This window comes from Leptonotus elevatus, chromosome 14, assembly GCF_054856555.1.
Source record: "Leptonotus elevatus isolate MCC_2025b chromosome 14, RoL_Lele_1.0, whole genome shotgun sequence".
NCBI lineage: Eukaryota > Metazoa > Chordata > Actinopteri > Syngnathiformes > Syngnathidae > Leptonotus > Leptonotus elevatus.
This window is the reverse complement of record NC_141252.1, coordinates 20,981,010-20,994,354: the sequence shown is the minus strand read 5'-3', so window position 1 is coordinate 20,994,354 and position 13,345 is coordinate 20,981,010. Positions and strand designations below refer to the sequence as shown.

The 13,345-nt window shown below is 39.3% G+C and overlaps 1 protein-coding gene across 13 annotated transcripts in view; it reads right to left on the bottom strand.

Moving 5' to 3' along the window:
• bach2a (BACH transcriptional regulator 2a) overlaps positions 1-13,345 on the bottom strand; it is a 76,073-nt gene that overhangs the window by 16,993 nt on the left and 45,735 nt on the right. For all 13 annotated transcript variants that reach the window (XM_086094147.1, XM_086094152.1, XM_086094153.1 and 10 more), the window contains 2 exons: positions 11,185-12,585; positions 1,296-1,502 (listed from right to left, as the gene is read on the bottom strand). In XM_086094147.1, coding sequence (XP_085950273.1) covers positions 1,296-1,502; positions 11,185-12,585 — 1,608 coding nt within the window. The remainder of the gene's footprint in view (positions 1-1,295; positions 1,503-11,184; positions 12,586-13,345) is intronic.

Below are 13,345 nucleotides of genomic sequence, written 5' to 3'. Positions count from 1 at the left end.
ATTGTTATTGTTTATTTTGTTAAATTAGATATGCTTGGTTGCACTCATAAACATGAAAAATTTAATTTAGTAAATGTCAACAAATTTCCCGCATGTACATTTTGTTAGTTAAACACAACTACATTAATTAATGCCAATACAGTGGACTCCCACACCTACACACATGGTTTGGCACCCGCACATTCACCTATTTCAATCATTTAAAAATATCTATTTTTATTGTTCTTTATGTATTTTTGGGGCCCATTTTTGGAGGAAAATTGCCCAAAAATTGTTTTTCCCCCAGGAATTTTTGGGTGGGCAAAAAAAAAAAGATTCAATGCATTTATAATGGTTGCCTTAGGGCTGGGTTTAAAAAAAATCTATATATCGATATCGAATCGATATTCCTTTTCATAGCCCAATATCGATTCATAAAACCATGAATCAATACTTTTAATACGGCCCTCAACATAAATTAATGTCTTCTTGCGTCACGGGGAAATTTATTTTACAAAACAGCCCACTGTTTTTGCCACTTTATTTTCATAGTGCTGTGGTTGTAATCAATTTAAATTATTATTTATTGTTTTGAACGGGTCATGTTCGATAAAATATACATGATTAGTGTAAATGCATTGGATTAAATTTTAAATGAAAAGAAAGAAAGAGCAAGAAGTTTCTACTATTTGCAGCATTGGTACTTCTGAGAACTTTTTTCATATTAAATTAAAATTGGTACTGCATGAAATCCTTATAACTGAATCAAAAATCAATGTGAATCGAATTGAATCGGGGCTTTCTGAATCTAATCGATTTTGGAAATCTCAATCGATACCCAGCCCTAGTTACCATACAGGTATATGTAGTTTTTCACTTTTCACGGACGGCTCGGTCCCCATCCCCCATTAATAGCGGGGGTTTGCTGTAGTTAGTTAAGCAATATAATAACCATAGAACTGGCTGCCCCCCCCCCTCCCCCCAAAAAAATGTATATGATGTATGCGTATGAATGTCTGTGTTTATTATGTGTATAAAGGGTTGGCGGTGGTTAAACGGATGGAGCCTGGACATAATACTAAATCATACACACTAGCTCTGAGAATACAATGACTAGCTAATGGCGTGGTACCCTCAATTGCACTGCTATTAAAGCTTGGGAGCACACTTAATACTTTTTTTCACCAGGAAAAATAGATTATAAATTGTAAATTGAAGAACAGAACATTATAGCTTCTGTACCGTTACTTGTGTAAAGGTAACAAAGGAGTTTTGTGTATGATGATGAATAACATGTAAAGGTTGTATGAGCATACCAACTTGCGGATCTCGCTCTCCAGATTCTGAATGCAGTCCAACTTGCGTTTGCGACAGCGCTGGGCAGCAATGCGGTTTTTACTGCGACGGCGAATGTCATGAATGAACTCCAGCTGCTCTGAGGTTAGTTTGTGCATCTTGATGAGAATCTGGAAGTCATTGCGCGGCAAGTTGGTGATCTGGTCCACAGGGAAAGGTAGCTTTACCTAAATACAAAAATAATGGAATGTTATAAAAAAAAAAATTGACAATAAAATAGAGGTACTAAATCACTGTTGCAAATATTGTAAAGCACAACAAGCATCTGCTAATTCCAATGTTGATCCACCGAAAGATGTGTTGCCAAGTGACCAACTAGAGGGCAATGTTGTCAAGCAGCCACCAGATGTTGCTGTGGATCTACTTAAGGGCATGTGGGTGTTGTATATACTGTTTGTTAATAACTGGGTTAGTGTTTGATTCCAAACATGTTCTAAAATAGGCCGAATCAGTTATCCCATGTCACCTGATGTTCAGGAATGTTGTTTTGTTTCAAATACACTAGCTTCCTTTCACAGAGGACAAAGTCAATCAAGAACGTATTCACATCTGAGAAGCTGAAATCAGAGGATTTTGGATTAATAATACAATGGTTCAAAGCTGTTTCACTTACTTTACATTTTGTGTGCAATAAAATTGCTGGTGTGAACAAAGTTGTGCTGAATTTTTGTGCTCAGTGTTGTCATTGCCACCTGGCTACTTTTCAACCAGAATTTGACACGTTGATTATTTAGTTTCGTCTATTTATTTTTATTTTTGACCACTATGGAGAGGATCCGTGAATGCAAGACGATCATTTATTCATAAATCAATCCTCCTTAACGTTACCCCCCACACCCCAACACACACACGCACGCACACACACCCACACACACACGCACACCCACACACACACACACACGCGCACACCCCCACACACATACACACACACACGTCTTTGTATCATCATGGAGACATCTCATTGACATGATGTATTTCCTAGCCCCTTCCCCTAACCACAACCATCAAAAAGTATTGCCTAGCCCCATTCTTTACCCTTACCTCAACCATAACCCAATTCAAAATCTAAACTCTAAAACCAAGTCTTAACCCTCAAAAAGAGGTCCCCACAATTTCAAGTCGGTCCCCACAATGGTAGTTAAACCTGGAAAAACACGCGTGTATGGGCCCCATAATGTAGCAAAGACAAAAGGACACACCACCAGCTGCAGCTGTGGTTTCATCAACCGTTTTATTTCCCTGTTGAAATACCTCGGAATTTTTGTAATCAGAGCAACCCATTTTTTCCCCCTTGTAAAACACAACAATGTTTGAGGGCTAAAATGTGCAAGTACTCTAAAGTAGTAGGCTTTTCCTGTCCTTTACATTGTCAACTTCTATATATAGCTGCATGAGTCTCAACCGTCACATAATAAGGTTGCGATGACAGAGTGAGCAGTGGGGATGGTCATAAATACCATAAGAGCCAATCTCAAGTTGTTTCTCTGTATAGTGAATTTCTTTCCATTTGTAATACTGCTTTTAACAAACAATAATTGGGCCAGACCTAAAAAGAGAAAATTACCAATATTGCTTAAAATTTCTAGTCTTCCTAGGTTGAAAATTCTCAAGTGCATGCTTTTATATTGAAGAAAGGAAAGTGAAGCATAGGTAGGTGGTAGGACATTATATTGAACCTCTTCTTGGAGAGTGTGGAAAAGAAGTGAAGAAGGGTGTGCAGGCAGGCTGGAACGGGTGGAGAAAAGTTCAGGTGTGATGTGTGATAGAAGAGTTTCAGCTAAAATGAAAGGAAATTGTGGTGAGACCAGCAATGTTGTTTAGTCTGGAGACAATGCCACTGAGGAAAAGACAGGAGGCAGAGCTGGAGGTAGCAGAGATGAAGATGCTGAGGTTCTCTTTAGGAGTGACCAGGATGGATAGAATCAGGAATGAGTATATCAGAGGGACAGCACGTTAGAGGCTTTGGAGATAAAGTCAGAGAGGCCAGACTGAGATGGTTTGGACATGTCCAGAGGAGAGATAGTGAGTATACTGGCAGAAGGATGCTAAGTTTCCAAAATGCCAGGCAGGAGGTCTAGAGGAAGACCAAAGAGGTTTATGGATGTAGTTAAAAAGGACATGAAGGTCGTTGGTGTGAGAGCACAGAATGCAGAGGACAGGGGTAGATGGAGGCAACTGATTCGCTGTGGGAAAAGCCCAAAGGAAAAGAAGAAGAAGAAGGCTACAGATCACAATTTTATTAGGTAATTCTAAGTAGGGCCTACAGTAATTGCAAACAATATTATTAATAACAGCTTTGACTATGGACTTGGATCACATAAAATCAGACGAAGGGCCATCATTTTAGACAGTGGAGGACAAAAACGGCACACCTTTCACTTACAGTACCTAGCAGCATCCTTTTGTGCATGTACTTGCTCAATTGATGAGACAACTAGGTCAGGACAAAGAAGTGGGACAGGCAACACACATACATGTACAAACACAAGAAAGATGAAGAATAAGCGCTATATGAACTATAAGATTCGCTGTAGAAATTTTTAATTTGCTTTCTAACTGTTGCAAATCCAAAACACACATTTATGAAGGATTTATTGCAAGTTGGGCTTGCCTTGAGGACTACTCAAAACTTCGGCCTCGAGAGAGTCCACCGTCGAATGACTGTTGCTAAAATGCTAACAGTTATCAAGCTAACATATAGCAAGATCAAACCCTGAGTACAAAACACACAAAGACGCATCAAAACGGATTACAATTTTACTTTGTGGCCAGCTAATATTCTGCAATGTGGTCAGGCACTATTTCCTAAAAGCATTACAGTAAACCTCCACCTATAGATAGTTCCCGTGTGACGTCATCATATGTTTTGGATTTCCTAGCAGAAGTCCCCATCCGGCGGCACTGCGGCGCTTGTGAATTTCAGCAAACAAGTGTTCCTTTTCATAACCAATATGGTTGTTTCATGTTGGGCACATGGTTGTACTAAGAAAGCTGGCAGAACGTATACATTGGGATTCTATTCCATTCCAAGGATCCAAGCACATGAAGGTGATTTCACTAAATCAGTGATCCACTGTGGTTAACAGAAAGATGAACCCACGGAATACTCCAAGATCTGCTCAGATCACTTCATCACAGGTTAATTACTTTTCCTTTTAACGTTTCTTCTTCTACTAAGCATGTTTACATTGTGCACATTGTCTGTTCCTGTCCAGTCTAGCGCCTGCATGCTAAATCCCTTAGTAGTAAACAGTAGCCCCACACCCCCTTATAAAGGCTTCAGACAACCACTTAGCACGAGTGTAAAAAGAACATTTCTGTTATCATACATATCCTTGGTAAAATATCACGCACACATGCAAAAACATTATGCCAGCGTACTATTGAGCACAACTGTAATTTCTATAAGTGCATATACTGTAAACTAAACTAAAATAAGCTAAGATACAACGTAGCTTTGCCGTCACTGTCAACAAATTGAAGTTCACAGTCATGCGTTGCACTTCGCGCACCCATCCACAACACACCTGGTTGATTACCTCCATTGATTTATATGCCTTTAGCTGTTCAATAGTATACACAATAATTTAAAGCTACCGGGCGCAGAAAATTCCATTTTGAATCGCTGCTGCCACCTGTTGACAAAAAATGAAACTGCACACACACCCTTCTTCACATACACAATGCGCACATGACGCCACATCCGCAGACAGAGGGCGGGTAATTTGAACCCGAATCCAAATTATTGTCCAGAGGCTTGCAGGAGTACCACTGCTGTTAAAGCCATTAAAAGTTAGTATTGGCTCTCAAAAGTTGGAGACTCAAATTTCTTGCTCTATTTAGTTTAATTTTGCATCCTAATGAAGATTGCACCATGAATTTTGTTGTGCACATATTCTTTATGAAGATTTTTAAAGAATCACCACAAGTCTACATTAGATGCTTAAAACGCATTTAATGTACTAACTAGAAGATGTTTCAGTCATAAATGGTCAAATAAAAAGGCTATTGTAATGATATTCTTGGCCAAATTGTTACAGAGAGCAGAATGCACTCTAGTGTTAATTTGATCCGCTAGTTTTAAATCTAGTCTCAGTTTTAGTGCAGTTTCAATCACGCTTGTTAGTTTTTATCATAGTTAGTCAATCTCATCCCGTTTTTATTTAGTTAATTTTTAGTCGACTATAAATCTAGCATTTTAGTCTTTATTTTAGTCACAGTAAAACACAATTTTATTTGTCTAGTTTTAGTCAACTAAAACTGTCAACGTTTTAGTCTAGTTTTAGTCAGGCATTATTTTAATCCCTGTATTTTTTTTCTCAGCAGATAATGTTGAACATTTCGGATCTAAAACAATTTCACATTAAATTTGTTCTAATCTTTTTCATGAAAAACAACTTGACACACAATTACAGTATATCAACAAGTGGCTACTATAGCTTAATAATTATGAGCTAATACGTTAGCCAGCATTAGTTAGTGGTCGGATTAACATTATTGTTTTAACGTTATAGCCGTTAGATTAATGTTACGTTATAACTATAATTTACACTTTATTTTTTTTACCTTTCACTGTGAATCCATGTGTTCTGTGTTTGTGCATGTTGCACTCGCTAGCTGCAGATTTGAAAGGGTGTGTGTCACTGTGTCACATGACAGCCTCACAGTGACAGATTAGCAGAGACAAGATTTTACAAACTCATATGATATTCATCTCGTATTTGTTCATGAACTAAAATGTCCATAGATTTTAGTCCAGTTTTTATTAAATTAAGTACATTTTTGTCTCGTCTTCATTAGTCGATGAAAATGCATACTGATTTAGTGCCAATTATTGTTTATTAATGAGGGTTTTAGTCTAGTCTAGTTTAGTCTAGTCTAGTCGGGTGAAAAATGTGTGCTGACGAAAAAATGTTTTAGTTTTCAATGACGAAATTACCACTAATGCACTCACAAACCAGTCATGTCTGAATATGTTAGTTATGTAATCCATTAAAGAAGCCAAACTGATAAAACTAATAACAATAAAACAAATATGAATTAGGATAAAAATGTTATTGTGTAAATCTCAAATCAAGATTAAAAGTTGGCACTCCCAGGAACAAATAAGTGCAGCCAAAAAAATACTGCTCATATTTTAAATGAAAACAGTACAGCTATCTTTCAGTTTAGTTTTCAATATTTCTTTCAAATATCAGTTTCTATGGATTAATTAGCCTCTACCGATTCGGTTTTTAACCGTAGTAAAGACACAAGTTTATTCAATTACATTAATTAGATCTCAAATGTCAAAATTAACACTCAGCGAGCTATGAGCAATGTTATGTTATTTGAGTGCACTCAAATAACATAACATTGCTGATAGACTGGATTACAATACACACGTCTTCTCTGGCATGCTCTTTTTTCTTCCTGTAACTCAGTGCCAATGTGGCGCATTCATTGTAAGTAAAATAGCAAAGAGATATTTCACCCCATCATTCTTCTTGATATGTGAGTGTTTTTAGATTGATAGAAAACACACATTGTTTAGATCGGGGGTGCCCAAGTTCGGTCCTCGAGAGCCCCTCCACTAACAGACCTGATTCATGATCAGGATCGTTATCAGGCTTCGGCAAAGCTTGCTGATTAGCTGAACATTAGATTCAGCTGCGTTGCAGGAAGGAAAAATGGAAAACCGGTTGGGGTTCTCGAGGACCGGACTTGGGCACTACTGGTTTAGATATTTGCAAATTTTAACGTTTAATGCAATGGTTGACATTTTTCTGGGTTTAAAATTTCCAACTGCATTTGAATGCAGCTCTTGCGCCAATCATTGTTTACACTACTGTTAGCTGCTACCAGTTACTAATGCCGGAGAGTTACTGTAGATATGTAACTGTAGTGCAGCCTCGTTTAGTGTAGCCTACACTACAGCAGAATTATTGGGCAACTTTGCTCCATTTCAACTTCGCCTAATAGCTAGTCTTCTCTGCATCAGTTTTCCTTTGTTTTCTGAAAGCCGCACCAGAGGGCTTGACAATCTTTTCATATTCCAATAAATGGCAAATTTGACATTTATTTGCAGCCGTCCAAGGTCCATATCCACCGCTACTGCACTGATAGTCTGTAGCATCTCCTCCGGCGCCTTTGACACTTGAACGGTCACTGATCAGTGCAAAGTCAACCGGGGATAGCAAAGGAGTTGTTTATTTTTTGTGTGTGTTTTTTCTTCTTCTTCAAGACAGAGCACGAGAAGAGGGCACCAGTGCAAATTATTACTATTATTTATTTTAATTGTATTTAATGTTAAAGAAAATAATAAAAATCGAAGCCTTGCTGCAGCACCCCCTCCAGCCAGCCCTAAGTGTATCTACTATTGCTGCTGAGACGATGAACATTTCTCCAATGTGGGACTACCCACTAAACATCCGACGTCCAATGGACCTCCAGATAATGTACGTATCGCGTCGTCTGGTCGTGGACCGTATTTCTACGTCCATATGACCGCTAAAATAGCTTGACATATGACGTCTAACCATGGCCTTAATATGGACATTGATATAACGTCCCATACTTACCATGTTTGTACTTTGTACATGAGCACAAAAAGTATCATATACGCTATAACATACATTTTTAACCTTTTTTAAAACCATGGTTTTTTTTTAAGTGTTTTTTAGTTTTTTTTTTAGTTAATAAAACAAATATATATAGGAATTTGTATTTTATTGTTATTTTTGGACTTGAAAGTTTATGTTTCAACCCAAAATGTGGAAATTCATTCTATCCTGCGTGTGGTATATATAGGCTCCACCTCTCAAGGCTCTCCCATAAGTGCATTCTCAGAGGAAGTGGTAATGCTGATCTGCTCAAGGTAAATTGCAGTGCTCCTTTTATTTTCTTATAGCCACATTTATATTTTTCGTTTCAATGCTGTATTGTGATCTGTCACTAGCATTATCAATAGCAGGAGGACTTGCTGAGCTCCGTTTTTTTTAGCTATGCGACTGAAAAATGGTACACGTTTCGGCTCAGCGCTATGCTAGGTGCTAGTAGCTATAGCTAGCCACGCACCGACGCCACCGCCGGTGTTCTCTTGACATGTTTCAAGATACTTTGGTCAAGTAATTATTCACCTCTTCATATGTTCTTCTTTTCCGATGTATGCTAAAGCAGTGTGGGAGGAGGAGGGCAAAGAAATGGAGGGCACGATAAAACAATAAAAAAATAAACCTATTGTAACAAACTGTATTAGTACGCCGTATTTTTATTTCTTTATTGAGCATTTTCGTGCATGATTTCACACCATTATTTTTGTCATTTTAAATGATAAATCCACATGACCCAATTTCAACTTTGCAGAGACGTTTTATATATGTCACTAATCTACGTTGAAATTACATTGCTGAAATTACGTAATCTGATATTGCAATCTGCACCCTAACGTGACATTCTTTTCTATGTATGCCCATTATGTAGAAACAACGTTATTTCTACATCGGCTTGCTCAGTGGGTAATAGCTTTCTGTTTTGCTGTTCCAAGTTGCTCTCTCTGTAAAACAGTTGCAGCCAGACCTATGTGACAAGTGTAATGTATCACTGGTTTTACTTTGACTACAAACATTTCGATACCTTAGCAATTAGCATGTCTTCGCTGTCTTTCTCCTATTACTACCCGCCCTCCATACAGGCGATGATTCATAATTTATACTATGTTGACAATTTTAACCTCCATGGCTCCACATTACATTTAACCACAAGTCGGTCGAGAAAGAAGCCACAGTGAGGTGACTTGGGTGTAATGTCTTTAGTTGTTCAGGGATCTCTTGGGCCCTTTGCGTCACACTGAGCAGTGAGCACGAAGGGAGATGTAATCTGAGCTATTCTCTTTCAGTGAAGAACCTGACTATAGGGCACAATGTAAAATTGCTTTCTCTCTGCCTCAGCGATTTATGTACACAGGTTGCTGTTTTTCTAATTGCCTTGAATTTCCCCAGAGATGTAAATGTGTCAATTTCAATTCCCTATGCACATAATTCCAGGTATGGGGCAGAAAATGTAAAAGCCTTTTTGCCCATTTTATTACTTGGGAGCTACATCTGTATGATATCCTGAGAATCCAGGCCATAACAACTGACGTTTATACACGTGTGAATACAAATATGTATGTATAAATCCAACAACAGACTTATCAATAAAATTCAGCCAGTGAGAAAGCCAACGGACATACAAAGTTGGAGAATGTGCAATTTCATAGAAAGAACAATGAGGTACACAATACTGCAACCGGTAATAAAAGATAAAACACAGTGGTATACAGTATCCAATTTCTGTACAGTAAAAACTGATCGAGAACATTCATAAAAAGCAGGTCTAAGGTAAAAATAAATACATAAATTGTGGCAGTCAACTGTTTTCCGACTTACACTGAGTAATGTGATTTATTCCTAAAAAATAAACCTAATTTCAAATTTAAATAAGAAACTAGTTTATTGATGAGCAGTTTAACGGACAGGTTCTCATCAGTTAGGAAGCCCAATTAGTTCTAAGACATCACGCCTTAAGAAGTGACAATATCAAGTTCAACCCCATGAACAGTTGAAAACCTAGGAAGGTTAGAAGGAGCTGCTTGGTGTTTGAAGATAGCATAGTATTTAATTTATCTGCAGTCAGCACTAACTTCACCTGAGTCAAACAGAAATTAACAGTGTTAAAAGCTGTTTGTAACAATACGAGTGATTTTAAAACTGATGAAGAAGAACAATCACTTATTGTGTATATGACATATAACATCAGGCAAATAATCACAAAGATTATTCACATAAATTGTGAAACAATGGTTCCAACGTGGAACCTTGAGACATGCCGTTTTGGACAGGGAGGACAGAGGGAAAAGGCCTGGCAGCCTGGACACGCTGTGATCTATCTGATAAATAATTACAGAACCCATTGACAGCCCAGTTAAGTAAGCCAATCTTGTGGAGTGGATCTGCCAGGATGACATGGTCGACCGTGTCAAATGCCTTTGACAAGTCTATAAAAATGTGCACAATATTTTCAGTCGTCTAGTGCCTCTATGATATTGTTTACAACTTTTAACAGCAACAGTTATTGTGTTGTAGCTCCTGTGCTGTTAACAGAAAGCTGACTGATACTGAGAAGAGTCAGTGAGCATTTAAAACTAATTTCAGTTCTACAACTGGCAAGAACACGCAACTTAGAGATCTGCCTGTAGTTGTTAAACTATGGAGGGATCACCACCAGTCAGCAGGGGAAGAACATAAGCAGACTTCCACAGATTCTGTCATGTCAAGCAGATTTACTTTTTAGACAGAATTGCTGCAGCTATATCAAAAGCACAGTCAGACCACATCCTGGAGCTATAAACATTTAAATGTTGGTGACGGAAGGCAAGCCCTTTAGATTGATGTGGATGTAATGACTCAAATAGAGAAGGAGGGCAAGAAGAAGGAGAAGAAGATTAAGAAGGTGATGAAGAAGAAGAAGGAGAAGAAGAGGAAGAAACAAAACACTAATTAAGGTTGGTTTGTCAGCTAGAGTATGTGCAAGTTTTACTATGCAAGCAGGCAATTTGGCATGTGGTTTCATCCCAAATGAGTATTTGACAAGTTTCTCAAACTTCTTTGGATCATTTAGGTTATTTGTAGTTTTATCAACATAAACATGCCTTTTTAACAAGGGTTGTAAAGCAGTTTCTAAGCTGTTTGAATGTCAGCTAGTCATCCTGGCTATTATACAATGATTGCTTGCAAAAATCTGAACATGTATAAAGGGGATTAAAAGATAAACTGCAATGAAAAGAAAAGCAAGAAAAAAAATTCATAGAAGAGAATAAGACATACAGACCTCAGGTCCAGATACTCTGATGCCACTTTCACTGTCTCCCTCTGAGAAAGACTCCGACTCGTCGCTGGAGTTTCCACCACTGGCACCAAATCCTTGCTCACTTTTGATTATAGTGCAACCCTGAGAAAAGACAACCTCTTGACTATGGAGGTCCCTTGGCTCTTCCCTGCCCGCTAGGCACTGAGATAGTCCAGAGATGCAGCCAGAGTGTGGGGATAGGGAGAAGTCAAACTGTTGCAGGCTGGAAGGTGGGCTGCCACTTCCTCCATCCTCTGCATATGAGAATGAAGAATGGGAGCTGGAAGTCTGAGTTAGGGGCTCAGAGGGGACAGGGGAATAAGCTGATGTCTTGACAGGAGCACGACAGTTAATCAGACATGAGCTGTTAGAAGAAGTTGTATCAATCTGCATCAAGCCTGGGACCTTTTCACTGAACTTTTCATCCCCATAGTGGGTCATCATTTGATGCTGATCACTTAATGCTGAAGAGAAAATTACACTGCGTCTGTCTAGCTCTCGGTCGTGTTTAGATGAGGAGGCTTTAGGCATGGGCCTGTCAATGTTGGTCAGTGCTGCTGGTACATCTGCAGTGCCGGTTTTAAGGTTCACTGTTGCTTCCCTTTTGTCTTTATGTCTGTGTTTGATTAGTTCCCTGTAGTGGTTGAGGGACAGTCTGTTGGAGAGCAGCTGCTCTATGGTGGTGCTTGGCATGCTGCTAAGATCCAGCCCTCCCCTTTGGAGGTATGAACGCAGGCAGGACGAAGGTGAGCCCCTGCTTGGAGAATGCTCAGCTGCTACAGGAACCCCTTCTACCTCTAATTCCATCTCCAATATCTCTTCTGTAGACAAATCTTGGTTGCATCCGCGCCGACCATCTCCTTCGTCCTCAAAGACAGGTTCCTCTTTGATTCTGGAGGGGCTAATAAGTGCTTGTGTAACATCACTGCAGTCTGTGAGCTGTGAGCTCACTGGGCTGGCAGAGGTATGGTTGGCCAATATGATATCATCATCATCATCACCATCATCATCATCACCATCATAAGTTTCACTGTTGTGCTGATACTGATATTTCCTGTATTTAGCGTCTTGAGGAATGTCAGTAGGAAGTGGCTTTGTGGTTGCTACATTGCTGGTATGTTGCCTGCTGTCTGTAGAATTGTCTGTGTATATTGTCTCAGAAAAGTTACTGGTCGTGTCGTTTTCATATTCCACCTTGCCATTACTGGTCAGTTGACTGTCATTCTGTAGCTGGGCTTGAAGAAACCGGAAACAAGAATCCTCTAAATTGTGAACACCCAGGAAGTCCGCGCACAGGATTACCTCATGGATGTTCTCTCGGCTTAAAACAAGCTTGGCTGTGTAGGCAAACTGGAGCAGTGGGGCAAAACCCTTTGCAGTGACCTATAGGGACAACAGTTGCAGTAGAGACAATCAGACTTTAAACAAGCATTAGAAATGTTCCAAACAAATAACATCAGCAGCAAAACCAATGTGCAAACTAAATGTTTGCTATACATATTAAAACTCTTTTGCCGCCAAAAACGCCAATTGATGTTAAGGCCACGCCCACCGTATACCGCCAATAACGTCACTTGACATTAACTACGTTTTTTTTCTTAGTTCCGGTACTAAAAAATAAATACGAGACAGCCCGCCAACTCTGTTTTAAAGGCAGGTACACATACACACATGGCAGCCTGTCTACCGATATGTGGAAAACGCCTTAAGTAAGCGACACGCCTCTTTCAGGGTGTGTGTGAGAGGGCGCAGGAAGATGGCTTCACGCACTGAAGGTCCCGCTGGCCGTCCACTCTTCGTTGAGAAGTATGACGCGCTAATTAAGGGTCCACGGGAGCGCGCAAGCAGAGTGAAAGCCACGCGACAGCATTGGCATTGCCTACGCATGTTTTCAATAAACACATGAAGAACACACATGTGGTTTTCAATTTTCAGTTTTAGAAACATTTTGTAACAAGAGCAAATGTTTTTCGCGGAGAAGCAGAAGAAAAAGCAGCAATGATTCCTGTAGTGGACTCAAGGTGCGTTCAATGAACAAGCACACAGTAGGAAATCGCAGCATACAAAAAAAAAAACTCAGACGACTGGCAGAGCAACAGACACAGGTTGTGAAGCATTTTTGACACTTCCCTTAAAAATAAGT